General features: G+C 36.2%; 10 protein-coding genes across 10 annotated transcripts; 6 read left to right on the forward strand and 4 right to left on the reverse strand.

Moving 5' to 3' along the window:
- The first annotated feature begins 37 nt into the window (after positions 1-37).
- On the forward strand, positions 38-2,422 carry TpMuguga_02g00601 (uncharacterized protein). Its single transcript, XM_760074.2, has 3 exons — positions 38-1,530; positions 1,627-2,063; positions 2,231-2,422. Exons 1-3 carry the CDS (start codon positions 332-334, stop codon positions 2,380-2,382), a joined length of 1,788 nt encoding a protein of 595 aa, XP_765167.1. The 5' UTR covers positions 38-331; the 3' UTR covers positions 2,383-2,422.
- Positions 2,423-2,521: 99 nt separating this feature from the next.
- On the forward strand, positions 2,522-3,800 carry TpMuguga_02g00602 (Thioredoxin family protein). The gene is made up of 3 exons (XM_760075.2): positions 2,522-2,829; positions 3,001-3,252; positions 3,513-3,800. Exons 1-3 carry the CDS (start codon positions 2,673-2,675, stop codon positions 3,764-3,766), a joined length of 663 nt encoding a protein of 220 aa, XP_765168.1. The 5' UTR covers positions 2,522-2,672; the 3' UTR covers positions 3,767-3,800.
- A 185-nt stretch (positions 3,801-3,985) lies between these two features.
- On the reverse strand, positions 3,986-7,065 carry yqeH (50S ribosome-binding GTPase family protein). The gene is made up of 5 exons (XM_760076.2): positions 6,838-7,065; positions 5,882-6,790; positions 5,250-5,395; positions 4,656-5,073; positions 3,986-4,457 (listed from the first exon to the last, which is right to left on the reverse strand). Exons 1-5 carry the CDS (start codon positions 6,905-6,907, stop codon positions 4,012-4,014), a joined length of 1,989 nt encoding a protein of 662 aa, XP_765169.1. The 5' UTR covers positions 6,908-7,065; the 3' UTR covers positions 3,986-4,011.
- Positions 6,798-8,157, forward strand: TpMuguga_02g00604 (Mitotic checkpoint regulator MAD2B-interacting family protein). Its single transcript, XM_760077.2, has 4 exons — positions 6,798-7,406; positions 7,436-7,497; positions 7,745-7,892; positions 7,960-8,157. Exons 1-4 carry the CDS (start codon positions 6,930-6,932, stop codon positions 8,065-8,067), a joined length of 795 nt encoding a protein of 264 aa, XP_765170.2. The 5' UTR covers positions 6,798-6,929; the 3' UTR covers positions 8,068-8,157.
- Positions 8,158-8,260: 103 nt separating this feature from the next.
- SLC25A37 (Mitochondrial carrier family protein) lies at positions 8,261-10,190 on the forward strand (the record flags this gene model as incomplete). Its single annotated transcript, XM_760078.2, has 4 exons — positions 8,261-8,449; positions 8,799-9,419; positions 9,784-9,887; positions 9,998-10,153. The coding sequence occupies exons 1-4, from the start codon at positions 8,404-8,406 to the stop codon at positions 10,151-10,153; spliced, it is 927 nt and encodes a 308-aa protein (XP_765171.1). The 5' UTR covers positions 8,261-8,403.
- A 103-nt stretch (positions 10,191-10,293) lies between these two features.
- Positions 10,294-11,236, reverse strand: TpMuguga_02g00606 (uncharacterized protein). The gene has a single exon (XM_760079.2). It carries the CDS (start codon positions 10,926-10,928, stop codon positions 10,593-10,595), a length of 336 nt encoding a protein of 111 aa, XP_765172.1. The 5' UTR covers positions 10,929-11,236; the 3' UTR covers positions 10,294-10,592.
- Positions 11,237-11,241: 5 nt separating this feature from the next.
- On the forward strand, positions 11,242-13,360 carry fttB (uncharacterized protein). The gene is made up of 5 exons (XM_760080.2): positions 11,242-11,750; positions 11,821-11,903; positions 12,185-12,388; positions 12,620-12,789; positions 13,104-13,360. The coding sequence occupies exons 1-5, from the start codon at positions 11,678-11,680 to the stop codon at positions 13,342-13,344; spliced, it is 771 nt and encodes a 256-aa protein (XP_765173.1). The 5' UTR covers positions 11,242-11,677; the 3' UTR covers positions 13,345-13,360.
- A 68-nt stretch (positions 13,361-13,428) lies between these two features.
- Positions 13,429-14,493, forward strand: TpMuguga_02g00608 (uncharacterized protein; the record flags this gene model as incomplete). The annotated part of the gene is made up of 1 exon (XM_760081.1): positions 13,429-14,493. One exon carries the CDS (start codon positions 13,429-13,431, stop codon positions 14,491-14,493), a length of 1,065 nt encoding a protein of 354 aa, XP_765174.1.
- Positions 14,494-14,547: 54 nt separating this feature from the next.
- FCF1 (Fcf1 family protein) lies at positions 14,548-15,953 on the reverse strand. Its single transcript, XM_760082.2, has 7 exons — positions 15,850-15,953; positions 15,648-15,715; positions 15,517-15,570; positions 15,331-15,479; positions 15,202-15,234; positions 14,960-15,120; positions 14,548-14,716 (listed from the first exon to the last, which is right to left on the reverse strand). Exons 1-7 carry the CDS (start codon positions 15,850-15,852, stop codon positions 14,579-14,581), a joined length of 606 nt encoding a protein of 201 aa, XP_765175.1. The 5' UTR covers positions 15,853-15,953; the 3' UTR covers positions 14,548-14,578.
- TpMuguga_02g00610 (uncharacterized protein) lies at positions 15,900-16,688 on the reverse strand (the record flags this gene model as incomplete). Its single annotated transcript, XM_760083.2, has 2 exons — positions 16,211-16,688; positions 15,913-16,047 (listed from the first exon to the last, which is right to left on the reverse strand). The coding sequence occupies exons 1-2, from the start codon at positions 16,499-16,501 to the stop codon at positions 15,913-15,915; spliced, it is 426 nt and encodes a 141-aa protein (XP_765176.1). The 5' UTR covers positions 16,502-16,688.
- Between the last annotated feature and the right edge of the window lie 11 nt (positions 16,689-16,699).

Here is a 16,699-nt window from a genome sequence, read left to right on the forward strand (position 1 = left end):
CTCCCCCACAGATCACCTTTCCAGATTACTCTTCATATCAGTCTTATCACTCCCATTTCACATCATTTTATATTTTTTAATCAGCCTACTTCACCGTTTAATCGCACATTCACACATTTCAATCCCCAATCCCACTTTTTTGACTATTTTTTTTAACTTTCCTGTATATTATTTAACTTACATTTTTCAATAATTTTTTCAAATTTTAAATTCCTTCAATTTATTCATTTTTCACAAAATTTTTATTTTAACAATTTTTCCAACAATTTTAACAATTTTTCAACAATTTTAACAATCTGTGATAATCAATTTGATGTAGTAATTTTAACTGATGGAATGTGTTAGTTTGGGTGAAGTGACGGACGGAGATGTGAGTGATACGTTTGATTGTGTATGTTTGAGGGATTCAGATTTGAATATTTTTGACCGGAATTTGGAATTTTTTGAAGCTTTAAACTTACCAGGCGTCGGTTCCTTCTTATCCTCAGCCTATGACTTTGTCAGACTTACCTTCTTATCATCCCGCAGACCCACCAGATTTGCATATAAATCCGCCACCAGAAAGCTAATCAAATCACTAAAACATCTATTCCCCAAACAAAAAACCGTCACATTCGATCTATACACTGATAATAATAATAAAACAGATGACAGATTGGATTTATTATTTGATTTTTTTGTAAATGATAAGTATTTAACTGTTATTTCACCTTATCAAAGGTGTAATCTCAAAGTCACTACCATACAACTTAACACACAATATGAAGAGGTAACTGATGGGTTAGGGCACAAGGGGACGAAATTAGGCGTTAGTAACTCTGTACTACTAACTTCTTTATCAGACTGCGCAATAACTTCACTATGTGTGAATGATTTACTGGCCTTGGGGTTTGAGTTATTTGTTACATTTTCTAACAAATCCGTGGCTTTCTTTAGGGTTAGCACTTTTGACTATGATAAGTCACCTGAATATTCCATTTCCAACGCAGTTAACGTTACTGGGTTTCTACAGTTGAAGGAGCCAGCAACTTTCTCAAAGTATAGTCCCAACCGGGAACTAATTCTATTGACCACGGACACATCAGTTTATTTACTGGAAAAGAGCGGATTTGATGTGGAGTATGAGAAGTTGACAGAGTTCAAGTCGGGAACACTTTTATGCGCAGATTTCCTAAACGACTTTGAGATTTTAGTACTCGAAAACAATTTCATCCTCACAGTCTACAAAAAGTATAACCAACAATTCCATAAATTCATCAAATACAATATTAAATCTCTCATCACCAATGTTAATCCCGTGAATTCTGTGAACTCTGTTAACTCTGTCAACTCTGTCAACAGTGTGAATAATGTGAATAGTGTGAATTCGGGTACGGGAAAGTTTACTCGGGATTACATGGGAAACTTGTATTTACTCGTGAAGAATATGAACCTGGTTAAGTTCACTTGGACCGAGTCCATTCTACCACACTCCAGCCAACTTAACCTACAACCACCAAATGATCTCTACCACCTCGATAAATCCTCAACGTATCATCTAATCACTCAATTTACTCATAGTTAATTTATTAAGTAATTAGTTAATTTAGTAAATTTATTGAGTAAATAATTAACTGAATTGTGTAGTTTGGTGTACAATTTTGGAATTGAGAATAATTTGGTTGTGGTGACGTTTGAGAAATCGCCGTGTGTGCATTTGTACGGCTTATCCTCTTTGAAGGAGTTGTATCAGCTGAAACCACCAGTGCAGGGCTACCTTCCAAAGCTTTTTAGCACTTGTGCCAGTAACAACTGCTGTTACGTTGTTGTCCTGTGGGTACACAATTCGAATTTTACCACGGCGTTGGGTGATAAATTAAGATCACTGGTGCAGAGAAATGTGCTGCACAGGGATATTATCAGAGTTTACAGAGTGAAATCAGGGCTAACCAAGGACCCAGTGACCGATGAGCCCCTCAACTACTACAGCACCAGGCCGGACTTTGCTAATATTAACACCGTACCAAGCAAAATCAACAAACTCCCCATCCTCTCCTCACTACACCCCAAAATCACACTCAACAGTAATTCATACCCATTTACTCATCTAACTTAGTTATCCAGTTTAGTTATTCAGTTTACATGGTTCAGTAGTTAACAGTATAGTTCAGTAGTTAATAGTATAGTTCAGTAGTTAACAGTATAGTTATGTGGTTACGAGTATATAATAGAGGCTGATAAATGATGATAGGGAGAAATGAGTATAAGAGGTGTGACGATGTGTTTGGGTATAGGAGGAATTTTTTAGGTCGTTCGCTGAGTGATCACGGCTTCAGACAACCGCACGAAACCGTCTACTCACTCGACGAATTCATACGAAACAGACATAAAAACTTTTACTAACTTAATTTCACATAAATTTATTCAATTTTATTCATTTTTATTCAATTTTATTCATTTTTATTAATTATTTTTATTATTCATTTTATTAATTTATGGATTATTTATTTTACCAACTTTGTGAATTGGTGACAGAAAATATTAAAATATTGTCAGAATGTATAAATTAGATAATTAAGGAGTAAAATAGGCTAAAGGGGAGTTAGGGGAGATTTGTGGAATTTGTGTAGGTGACGTTGTTTGACAGATGGGGTGTAATGTAAATTTTATAATATATTTTTTAAAAGTAAATCATGAAGTTTCTTATTCTAAACTGTTTAATCTTGTTTTCTCTGATCTCCTCAGAGGCCACAAACGTCAAACTCGACCGAGAAGACCAAAACCATCTCGTCCTACTCAACGAGAAAAACTTCGAAAAACTCACTCAAGCATCCACTGGAGCTACCACAGGTACTCTACACACACCGACACTTCTTCACTCAATTTCTCTTCCTCCACATTTATTTCTTAATTTTACTTATTTCCTAATTTTACTTATTTCTTAATTTTAATAATTTTTAATAATTCTATTTACATTTTATGATTTAATTAAGTTTACAAAAATTAATGTGAACTGTGTAGGAACTTGGTTTGTGAAGTTTTACGCTCCTTGGTGTTCGCATTGTAGGAAGATGGCACCGGCCTGGGAGTCGTTGGCAAAGGCTTTAAAGGGTCAGGTGAACGTCGCTGACGTCGATGTTACTCGGAATCTCAACCTCGGTAAAAGGTTCCAAATCCGCGGCTATCCCACACTTTTACTCTTTCACAAGGGGAAAATGTATCAATACGAAGGCGGCGAACGCACCGTAGAAAAATTGTCAGAATTCGCTCTAGGTACGTTACGGGGCTTGCACATTACTACACAGTTACTCTTACTCAGCACTGCTCCCTCCCCCCTTATATTAGCTCCCTCTCCCCTATATAGTTAAGTAGCTCCCTCTAGGGGTATATAGTAAGATAGCTCCCTCTTGGGGTACCCTTATATTATTAGCTCCCTCTCGGGGTACTATTTCCACAGTTATTTACCCCCTTGTCTCCTTGTACATGATTCTGTAACTTCTATACTAAACTAATATTAACTAAAATATGTTTAGGTGACTTTAAGAACGCTGTTGGCGCTCCTGTGCCGCAGCCGCTGTCACTATTTGCCTTGGTGAGTGACTTTGTAGTCAGTGGCGTTAACGAGGCTCTTCGCGTGTACGACGCTGCACTTGCGGGATTTGTCACCATTTCCTCTTTTTCTTTCCTGTTTGGACTACTTGTAGGACTCATGCTGTCGCTCTTTTTATTCACCAGAAGAGCAACCAGGAAACCCAAAGTCCTCACCGAACGCAAAAAAGATAAATAACACACACACACATAATGTATTATACACACATTCACACTCTTTACACACTCTATACACACTTTACACACTCTACACACACTTTACACATACTTTACACACTCTACACACACTTTACACATACTTTACACACTTTACACACTTTACACACTTTACACACACTTTACACACACTTTACACATTCTATACACACACTTTACACATTCTATACACAATATTTAGTAAGTCGAGAGTATATTAGTTTGGGGTTAAGATTTCCTGGGTACGAATGGGAAGATATTCTTGGGAAAGATCGGCGGTCTGAGGTGGCATGAAATATCCTTCATGGTGTAGAGGTTAAAGTCGGCGGAAAGGGCACCGCCGACAGTCAGAAACCCAAGCCCTTTTATACACAAGTCACAAGTCGCAACCTCCCAACCACTCATCACCACACCAATCCTCCTTCCAACCCATGTTTCTCCAGTATTAACTGTAGTATTATTGTTCATATTGTTCCCAGAGTTAATAGTGGTGGGATATTGCGTGGTTGGATAGTAGAGAACTTGATTGTTATAGTGTTTTCGGAGGAATTGGTTAATTATATGTGTGGGTTTGATGTGGAGTTTGAGTTTATCGGAGAAGTAACACTTGAAAAATACGTCACGGCCACTAATCATGTCCAGCCTCACATACCTGTCAATCAACATACTATACCCTAACATTCATTATACAATTATATTAAGTGTTATAACACATAACTAAGAACTCCGGAGGGATAACTAAGAACTCTGGAAAGAGAACTAAGAGTTCAGGAGGGACAAAAAGAGTCCCATTGGGGTGGCTATCCGTATATATAACTAAGTAATAAATAACTAAGCGTTAGCAAGCACCGTAACGCATCACCGTAACGCACCTTTCTTGAGTGTGATTGGTTTATTGGGATAAATATTCTGAGTGATGAGATGTTTTAAGTTAACATCGTTAACGTGTGAGATGAGCGAGTTGGGCACGAAAATCCCAGGCGTGTCATAAATACTCAAACCGCCACCAAGTGATATATTTATCACACCCAACGTCGTTCCAGGAATTATACTACTCGTCACTCTTTTACACACACAATTATCAGATTTATTAGTCACACCATTAGTTGTATTGTGAGTGAATTGTTTGTGTAGAGAGTTGTGAGTGAATTGTTTGTGTAGTAGATTGATGAGGGTGGATTTGCCGGAGTTAGTTGGTCCGATGAAGAGAATTTGGTTCCCCAGCCGCTTCGCCTCTGTCAATATCACACCCATCAACTCACCCACGTTCTTCCTATACTTACCACTTATCTATACCACACATTAGTAATACTATTAACTAGATAAATAATTACTCTAAGAGGGTAAATAATTACTCTAAGGGGTAAATAAGGAATAACTAAGTGATTCCGGGGGTATAGGTGAGGGAATAAGAGTGTCTGGAGGAATAACTAAATAAGTAAGCGTTAGCAAGCACCGTAACGGACAGTAAAAATATGTTTGGCTTTGAGTAGTTCGACTTTGGAGTTGATCATTTTCTTGAAAAATTGGACCAGTTCCTCCTTATTGTGCTTTGGCAACAAGTCAATTTTATTCAAAATTAGGTAAAATCTGACGCCACCAATCGACTCACCTATGGTCATAATTAATACCATACAAATATTTATATTATGAACCTAGGGGATAAATAAGTGTATAATAAAGGGTAAATAAGGTATAAAGGGTAAATAAGGTATAAAGGGTAAATAAGGTATAAATAAGGGTAAATAAGCCTAAAATAAGCCTAAAATATGGCTAAAATAAGGGTAAAAAAAGACTAAAAAGAAGCTAAAAATGACTAAAAAGAAGCTAAAAATGACTAAAAATAAGCTAAAAATGACTAAAAATAAGCTAAAAATGACTAAAAAGAAGCTAAAAATGACTAAAAAGAAGCTAAAAATGACTAAAAAGAAGCTAAAAATGACTAAAAATAAGCTAAAAATGACTAAAAAGAAGCTAAAAATGACTAAAAATAAGCTAAAAATGTATAAATAAGGCTAAAAATGACTAAAATACAGCTAAAATAAGGCGTAAAATAAAGGGTAAATAAGTAATAAAGGGTAAGTAGGAGGAAGATAACGGGATAAATCTGTGTGAGTGGTAGCAAGCCCCGTAACGGAGAACCTACGTTGTTTAATAATTTGTAGTAATTTATACTCGATGTGCGGATCAATGACGTCGATAATGTACAAAATAGTAACCCGCCTCCGACTCTTCAGCCTCAACATATTCCTCACCACACCTATCGTCTCATTCGACGCCTCTCTTATTCCCAACACATTGTTCCCCTTATTCCCCTTATTCCCCTTATTTACACTGTTTACACTGTTTACACTATTCACACTATTAAGAGTGAGAGTGTTTGGAGATTGGGATAGGAGGGTTGAGATATTGGAGGAGAGAGCGGAGCAACGTTGGCATTTGCTGAGTTCGTTGTGGAAGTAAGATTCCTGAACGTATCCGCGCCCGTTAGGGTTTGTGAATTGTAAGTTAACGCCGCAGCCGTAGCATTTTTTACCGACCCCAAGCACCTTAAACTCACGCACCAACTCACGCCAGTCCTCATATTTATCGCGTTTACCTTTATTTTTCTCATGATTGTGTTGAGATTCCCTGATATTCTCGGTGATTATGCGATTAAACGTTGAGTTTTCCTGCGGTTCCAGGTACTTTTTCTCCAACTCCAAGAGGTCACTTTCGCTCAAATCTTCATTTGCTGAATTTTGTGTACTCGAGGGGTTTTTTGAGCTTAACGGACGGGGTTTTGGAAATTTGTTCGAGTTTTCCCACTCCTTAACTGATAATAATACTTCCCTAATCCTCTCATTTTCCACTACATCAACTAAGTTATTAGTGTCACCTAAGTTATTCGTGTCAACTGGGTTAACAGGGTTAATAGTGTGAAGTTTGTTGATTGGGTAGTTGGAGTTTGGAGTGGAAGATTTGATGTTGTAATGTGTGGGTGTGGAATGAGAAAAAAAATTAAAATCTGAAAAATTATTAAAAAATAAAATAATAATAATTAGGTAAAAAAACCTTTGATGATGTAGTTATGTGTTGAATTTTGGGAATTTATTAGAAATAGGGTTAAAAGCGTAAAAAACATCTACTGAACACTATCACTCAATATGGACTGGTTAAACTCAGCACTCACAGATACCGACTCAGACGATTCCACAAATAATAATTTAAATATTACAGAAGATATTAATAATCAAAATGATAATAAAATTGATAATTTAAATAATGATAAAATTGATAATACTGTGGAAAATAATTTAAATAATGTGAATAAAGTTGAAGTTTTAAATGAGGAGAAGAAAGTTGAAGATAAAAAGAGTGCCGGAGGCCTGTTTACAATAAATAAAAAACTGAGGAGAATAGAGAAATTTGATAATGTAAAGATAAAATCACAAGAACTAACAGAAACAGATTTACTCGTAACCAAACCCCCGGAAACACTTGAAAAATCCGATTTAACGGACGCTGAACCTGCGGCAATCCCTGACCAGCAGAAGTATGAGGAAGGAATTGATTATAACGAGGCCATGGACAGTTTTAACAAGTCAAACATCAACTTTGACAAATTACTCAAGTCGTCACAGGTAATAATAAACTATTAAATATATTTTAGTGGCTAGGACCTAAGGTTAAAGTCACTGATATCAAAGCCGATGATCTACGACTCTCCAAAATGTAACACCCCTAGTTACCCAGCCCCATTTATTATTTATTTGCAACCTTTTTGTCATTTATTTTACATTTACAATTATTTTTTGATAAATAAGTGGTTGAAGCAGCAGAAATTGAGGAAAATTTCCTCGGTAAATCCTAGCCCGATCAACTTTGGCATTTATTTCCAAAATCGTGAAATTTGAAATTATTTTTTCCTAAAATTGACCAAATTTAATCTGCGGTTAACTTGGTACTAACGTTGTTGTAGTGAGAAGGAGCGAAATTACACGTGTAACAAGGACATTTTGTATGAGGGCGGGAAAAGGTTTAACATGCCTACGAGACTTATGGAAACTGAAGACGGCCACGTAATCACCACAAACGTTGCCAGAAGAACACAAAAACGAAAACACCAAGTCCACAACTTAATAATATTTACTCATAATTATCTACAGTTAAATATTATTGTGTAAAATGTTGTAGATAAATTGGTTGGCGATGGAGGCGCAGGATAAGGAGGCTGAGATCCTGGAGCAAACAATACACATGAGGAAGAGTAAGCGAGAAACCCAGATGAAGTACGGCTGGTAATAAATAAAACACATTCTCACCAAATTTAATACAAACTTAATACAAATTTAATACAAATTTAATTTTAAATTTTAATCAAATTTTAATAAATTTTAATCAAATTTTAGTAAATATTTTTTTCAAATTATTTAATTATTTTTTGTATTTGTTTGGATGGGGGCTGGAATCATCTTATTCATTCCATATCATAATTTTATAATTTTATTCATTCTATCGTAATTTTATTTATTAAATATAATAATTTTATAATTTTATTTATTAAATGTTGTATTAAATTTAATGTAAAATATTTGAGTGATTTAAAGTATTTGAATAATGTAAAATATTTCTTGTAAAATGGACTCGGATCCTAATAATCCACTCGACTGGGAAAATTGGACAGGTATCTCCTACATTACTCTATTCACCACTATTAAACCTATATAACCATACCCATTATACCCCTAGAGGGAGCTAGTTAACTATATACCTACTATTATACCCCTAGAGGGAGCTACTTAAATATATACTCTTAGATATACCCAAGAGGGAGCTACTTAAATATATACTCTTAGATATACCCCGAGAGGGAGCTACTTAAATATATACTCTTAGATATACCCCGAGAGGGAGCTACTTAAATATATACTCTTAGATATACCCCGAGAGGGAGCTAATTTACTATATAATGGAGAGGGAGCTAATTAATAATATACTTATAATACTATGTGGAACAGTGTAATGATGATTAGGTGAATTACCGTTTTGGCAGCATGCGTTTTGTGGTAGTATTGCTGGTGTTATGGAGCATATTTCGCTGTTCCCTTTGGACACCATTAAGACCAGACTACAAACTAATTCACCTATTCACAATTCTATAAACAGTTCTGTTAACCCTAGAAACTCTTCTAATTGTTATACAATTAGTAACGGTGTTAGAAGATTAACGACGTATACTGTGAATACTAAGTTAGCTCCCACTAGAGGCCTGTATACTAACCTGTTTAAGGGAAGTAATGTTATAATAATTGGCTGTATTCCGGCGCATGTATTATATTTTACTGTGTATGAGAAGATAAAAAATTCAGGCAATATTGCGATTTCTGGCGCAACAGCTACGATTTGCCATGATTTAATTTTAACTCCAGCCGACGTTATTAAGCAGAGATTACAACTTAATTTACACAGCAACACTGCGGAGTGTGTTGCTAATCTACTCAGGAATGAGGGAGTCACAGCGCTCTTCAGATCACTTTCAATCACACTTTTTATGAATATCCCCTATCACTCACTTCTCGTCACCATTATTCATCTCCTAAAACAAGTTAACCATGAAGAGAAGATTAGCAACTATAAACAATTTGTTTACTCAGGTGCGTTACGGTGTGAGGTCCGCTCACACTAGTTATGTATCTACAGAGTTATTTCTACAGAGTTAGCCACCCCGATGGCTCTATCTTTGTCCCCTTGGTTACTAGCTCTCCAGTTACTCATTAATACAGTTTTACCTTACCCCAGATATTACAGTTTTTGCAACCTTTTTGATATTTATTTTATTTTTGCTATTGTTTTTTGGTAAATAAGTGGTTGAAGCAGCAGAAATGACTGGGTGAGAAAATTTATTTCTCCTAACCCGATCGATTTTGACATTTTATTTTTTTTACCCATTTTTTGTAATTATTTTTTCCTCAAATTGACATAATTATTGTTAACTAATTGTTAACTCTGTGGCTATAGGACTGGGCGGTGCGATAGCTGGAGCTTTAACGACACCTTTGGACGTCATTAAAACGAGACTACAAACACAAACTTCACCACACCACCAACCCCTCAAATACAAAGTACACAACTCATTACTCACAACACACACCACACAAATTAACTAATTACTCAATAATTACTCACTAATTACCTACTTAATAATTACTTAAATAATATAATTGATGTGTAGAACGTGTTGATGACGTTTAGGAATATATATCGTAATGAGGGCTTGAGAGGGTTTACGAGGGGCATGAGCACGAGGATTGGCATGTGTACGCCGTCCGCCGCCATCTCTTGGGGCACATACGAAACACTCAAAAATCTCATCAAACTACTCAACTAACATTTTCATCACATTTTCATCAATTTTATTACTTAATTAATTATTTATTAATTAGTTAAATAGTGTGTAAAGTGTGTAAAGTGTGGTGTGAATGAGGTTGGAATAAATTACAGGTGAAATTTAAAGCTTCAAAGACCAAAAAATGCCATTACACTTAAGTCCCATCACTCAAATCCCATCACTCAAATCCCATCACTCTCATCCTTTCACTGATTTCTTTAATTTCCTCCGGTCAAGTGTCCAGTCTCCGAGGAAAATAACTCAATAATCTGCTGCACCAACTACACATTTACCAAATTTTAATTCCAAATTGTAAATAAATTACAAAAAGGTTGCAAATTAATAATAAATGGGGATGTGTAACAGTGTGAGTAGTGTGAGTATGTGAGTAGTGAGAGTTAATGAAGAAAGGGTTTGAGTAGTGTGTAGAGTGTGATGTTTATTTCTTGTTCTTGTGTTTTAGTGTTTTCTTTGTGGTTTTGGTTTTTTTGGTTTGTTTTTTGGTTTTGGCTGTGCGTTTGGTTGCTTTGCCAGTGTGTTTGGCGTTGAGTTTTGGTGCTTTTTTCGGAGCCTTGGCCTGCTTTTTGACCTGTTTTCCCGCGTGCTTGAGCTTGGAGTGGTGTTGGTTGAGTTTGACGGCCAGTTTCGAGTGCTGACCGCCCGAAAGTTTTGTCAAGGGGGCTTTTTTTTTTGAAGCCCCGACGGCAACCTTCTTCTTCAAGTCTTTCTTCACCTCCTTCTTCACCTTCATCTTGCTCTTCATTACCTTCACCATTTTCAATTCTAAACTGCTACAATCAGATCACAATTGAAATCCTTGGGTAAACAAATTAAAAAAGTAATTTCAGGGTAAAAAGTAAAAAAACCCGTAAAGTAAAAAGTGGGAATAAAAGGGGAAAATGTGTATTAAAAGGGTAAAATGTGTACGAGAAAAACAACCAAGTTGACAAATCAGAAAAGAAAAGTCAGGTGTGTAAAGTAAAAAAAGAGAATTAAATATGTGTACAGCGAAAAAAATTAATCCACACTACTCTATTGTGGGTCAACCCCCACGTAAAGCTAACAAGTGCAACTCTACATTAGACATTTTCCATACCCCTTTTCACACTCTAAAACTCATCTTATAACCAAAGGCGCTTTTAACCCTTCACCCACGAATCTCAGTCTAAAACCCCAAAATCAACACCCAATAAACATCATTTCCAACGCCTTCCCCTATCAATTTTATTTTTTATACAATTTCATCCAGAATCCGACGTCACAGATTTTTTAACCACTGATCTTTCTTCAATTTTACTCCACAACAATTTTCTGATCCGCAACCCATCACCAACAATTTTCACTTTCCACTGATCTACAGATTTTTCAGTAATTTACAGATTTTTCCAGTAATTTACAGATTTCGAATTTTTTTCAAAATTTTGATTATTGGATCTTAAATTTAATTTATTTGATCTTAAATTGGATTAATTTATTGGATCATAAAATTTCTGGGATTAAAATTTTTTTGGGAAAAGTTAGAAAATGTCAGAGGATAATCACAGATCAGAGCTGATTTACACGGCCAAGCTCGCCGAACAGGCCGAACGCTACGACGGTACCTGCCAATAATATCCCCAGCTATTACTAATTGTTAATTATTTATCTCCACTTGTATAATTGTTTAGAGATGGCGAATGCGATGAAGACTTTGGTGGAGACTTGTGTTTCAGATAAAGAAGAATTAACCGTTGAAGAACGTAATTTACTGGTACGCTACCTTGCTCCCTCTCCCTATATAGTTAGGTAGCTCCCTCCGGGGGTACTAGTTTCCTACATAACCCCTAGTTACCTACTACCCCATTTATTTCTCTTTTTGCAACCTTTTTGACATTTATTTTACTATTTACAATTATTTTTTCATAAATAAGTGGTTGAAGCAGCAATAATTGAGGAAATTTTCCTCGGTAAATCGTAGCCCGATCAATTCTGGCATTTATTTCCAAATTTGTGTTTTTTGGAATTATTTTTACTTATTTGACGTTGTTGTAGAGTGTGGCATATAAGAATAGTGTTGGTTCGAGGCGTGCGAGTTGGCGTATAGTGAGTAGTGTGGAGCAGAAGGAGGCGAGTAAGAACAACACCAGTCACAAGGCGCTCGCCCGCCAGTACCGCGTCAAAATCGAAGGCGAACTTAACGAAATCTGTAACAATATCCTCTCACTCCTCAACAATAAACTCATCTCCTCGACTAATGTACGTTACGGGGCTTGCATCCACTTAGTTATTGAATTATTTACGTCCTACCACTTAGTTATCCAGTTATTCCTCCTGGACCAGTTCCCCAGTCATTAGTTACACAGTTATTTAGTCACCAGACCCCTAGCTAGCTCCCTATCCCCCCTATCCCCCTATCCCCTAATTATCCCTTAATTACCTATTTACCTATTGTTATATATTGTGGTTTGTTGAGATTAATGTGTGTAGGAGAGTGAGAGTTTGGTGTTTTATTATAAGATGAAGGGTGACTACTACCGTTACGTGAGTGAGTTTTCCTGTGACGACAACAAGACCAACGCCAGCACTAACGCCAAGGAAAGCTACCAACGTGCCACTGAAATCGCAGAAAATGAACTAAAACCCACTCATCCCATTAGGTATCCCGTTACGGTGCTTGCTTACCCTTAGCTATGTAGCCATTTCCCTCCCCTTTCCTCAGTTATATACTCTTTATCATACTCTTAACTATCTTACTATTATACCCCTAGAGGGAGCTACTTAGATATATACCCCCAGAGGGAGCTATTTAACTATATACCCCTAGAGGGAGCTATATAATTAATACCCCTAGAGGGAGCTAGTTAGATAAGACGGAGCTAATTAGAGAAGAGGGAGCTAATTAGAGAAGAGGGAGCTAATTAGAGAAGAGGGAGCTACTTTAGTATACTGGTTGGTGCGATATTGTTTGTAGGTTGGGATTGGCATTGAATTTTTCGGTGTTTTTTTATGAGATTTTGAACAAGCCTCACGAGGCGTGTGAGATGGCGAAGCGTGCGTTTGATGATGCGATTACGGAGTTCGACTCGGTCTCGGAGGACTCGTACAAGGACTCCACACTCATAATGCAGTTACTCAGAGATAACCTCACACTCTGGGCATCAGACATACAGTCCGACTCCGTCGACGACAGACAAAACAAACCCGATGAATAATCTCCTACATACTCCATACACTTAATTTATATTTTAAGTATATTTGTACAAGCATTACCTTTTGTAAAGTATTATGTGCTAATAATGAGTCCAATTATTACTGTGGATCATAATAGAAATATTAAGATTTACACCGCCAAGGGTAGTTCAATGTTTAACCAGATAATTAAGTCCGGTGGTTGTTGTGAATCAGGGGGAGTTATCTGGACGACTAATGATATTACAAAGTATGCCACTAAGGTTTTCACTAGCATGAGTGGATATACAGTTAGCGTACATCAGATAAACGGTGAGATATTACACTATGGCAGTCATGATTTTGGTGCACCATGGGAGAGAGTTTCCAACAAAATACCCCTCCATATTGATAATACATCTAGTAAAATTTCTTTTGACTATGTGCATGACGGTGAGAGGAGGATTTTCACTGCGAAGCCCGGGTTCTTATTTATCAAAGTTCTGATGCTTGGGACATTCTCAGATCATGTTTTCTGGGAAGCAAAAACTGATCAGGAGTGTTCTAGCAAGGTGGTGGTCTATGGTGTAGAGTCAAGTATTAAGAATATTAACATATTCCAGAACAATAACCAGGTTAAACATTTCCATAAGGTGAAAAGAGATTGGATCACGACAACTCCTTTTGTTCTTGACATTGACATTAACAAGAATAATGATCTCTTTGACTATAGATCTACCAGGGGATTTGGCCACTTCAATCCCAAAGCTAACTTGACAATCACTAGGATTGTGAAGAAAGAGCTTAAGATATGGTCTGCGAAAGATAATGACTATGGTCTCAAGGTAGTGTTAATGGGCTCTCGCAAGGATGTGAAACATATTTCCATTCTGTTGGAGAGTGGCAGGTTTGTTCTCCTTAGCAAGAGTGGTAAGGGTGATCCCTGGGAAGACATCACTCAAAATAAACACAATTTCTCCGGGGTAAAGTTGTTCTCCCTAGATGAGGGAACCTCAAAGTATCATCAACTTACTAGGGAAGATTATGAACCTATAGTTTTCGAGTGTAGATACGGTTACAAACTTAAGGATAGTGTAAAGTGTGTCATGATAACTAATGGGAATATGTTACTGTGGAACCACACTGAGGATCATGAGTTTGGATATCCTAGGGGTATGCCTGGATCTTCCTAATGATATCCACAGTCACACAGTACTCTCACAGTAATAGATAAATAACACATAGTATGAAGTAAATATATTATAGTGAGTTTGTGGGTTATTTGGATGTGATTGAGAGGGGGATGCGTTCGATTTGGTATTGGTGTCGTTTCACGTACATAATTGGCACGCCGGGTATCTTCCGTATCCGCCTCTTCAAATCCTTATCATTAGTTGCAACAATGTAACACTTGTGCTAATAACAAATTAATTCCACAATTATTAAATACTAAGGAACGGGGAGAAATAACTAACGAATAACCAGAGGGTAAATAACTGTGGAGTAGGAGCCCCGCAGGGCTAAATAAGAAATAACTGAGGGGTAAATAACTGTGAAGTAGGAGTCGGAGGATTAGATAACTCATAACTAAGTAGTGAGGAGGGAGAACTAAGTAGTGAGGAGTGAGCTGTGTGAGCGGGAGCAAGCACCGTAACGTACCAACTGAACTCGTTCTACAATACAATCATCGACGTAAGTTCCTTTATGAGTACATTTAAGCCGTTTAATCCTGGGATCCTTCACCAACTGTAAAGCTAATCTGTAACGATGCCCCAACTTCTCCAACTCACCAATTATACAATCCGTCACACATATTATACCTAAACATTATTACAATGTTTTTATTGTAAAATTTCACTATTTTGGAAATAAATGCAAAAGTTGATCGGGCTAGGATTTACCGAGGAAAATTTCCTCAATTTCTGCTGCAGTAACTACACATTTCGTAAAAAATAATTGTAAATAATAAATAAATATCAAAAAGGTTGCAAAATAGTAAATATCTGGGGCTGGGTAACTAAGGGTATTACATTTTGAGAGTAGCAGGTCCATCATGGATTTGTGAAGGTCGAGTTTATTTTGAATGGAGGAGTTGACGAAGTTGGTGTCGACAATGACCTGAAACGGCGGAACCAAATTCTCATTATAATTAAAAAACATCCCAGAATGAACAACATTTCTAACACATTTTATTAACTCAGAAATAATTAACATACGATTGTGTTAGTTTTGGGCCCTCTTCCTTCTTCTCAATTTCCTTATTCACCCTTCTACAAATAAATAATTAACAATATTATGTAATTTTACGTAAAATTAAGTTAAATTAAGTAAATAAGGGGAAAAATACAGTTTGGGATCTTTGGAAGAGAGTCGTCGTTTAACCTGAGCAAATTTCCGCGTTTTCTTAGCCTTTCCCTAAAATCACAAAATTACCCAAAATATTAATCACTACAAATTATTACGTAATTAGTAAAATAAAGCGAAATAAAGGTAAAATAAAGGGGGAAATTCCGTAAACTCAGAAATTAAGTAGATATAAAAATAAATACCATTATTTGCGATAAAATGTAAAAATGAGAGATAAAACTACATTAGAAAAATTTATAAAAGTGTTAGAGAAAATTTTGGTAATTTTTTTGTAGGTTGTTGCGGATGGTTTTGATCATGTTCTGGTTGGAATCGTAGCATTTCACCGCACACCGCTCCATCTCCACATTCCCGTCACCCTTGTTCATATTCACACATTTCTACAAATTACATTAATTTTTAATTAATTTACGTAATATTAATAAAAATAATTAAAATTAATCAATTTTTATGGTGAAAATATTCTCTATAAATTAAGTTAAAATAGGCTCTAAATTACTGTAAATGGGTAAATTAAGTGTATAATAGTATAAATGTGTGAACTTGGTGGCAGTTGGTGAGTGAGGATTGAAGTTGGTTGAGTTCGGCTTGTACGGCGTTCCCAAATTCTTCGGGCTTTTTTTGACAGTTTTTAATACAATTTGTAATTTCGTCTAAATTCTCCGGACTTAAGTCAAAACAGTTGGTACAACATTGAAATGATTTTTTCTGTAACGGCAGTGACATACGCGTGACTTCCGCCAACATAACATCCACCTCAGACTGGAATCGCTCCGCCCTTTCATTCAAATTTATCACCTCAGGCTCCCTTTTAAATTTATCAAACCAACTCATTTTTTACTCCTTTTTATATAGTTACGGTACCCTATAGGGTTGACCGTGGAACTGGTATTATTTCACACATTTCCACCAATTGACACTGTTTACAGTATTTTACACATTTTAACCATAAATAAAAATTAATTTATTGTTATTTCCATGAATTTGATTAATTTACGTGAAATGATTTTATTTATTATTTTTTCTACACAT

Source organism: Theileria parva, chromosome 2 (genome assembly GCF_000165365.1).
Source record: "Theileria parva strain Muguga chromosome 2, complete sequence, whole genome shotgun sequence".
In the NCBI taxonomy this organism is placed as follows: domain Eukaryota; phylum Apicomplexa; class Aconoidasida; order Piroplasmida; family Theileriidae; genus Theileria; species Theileria parva.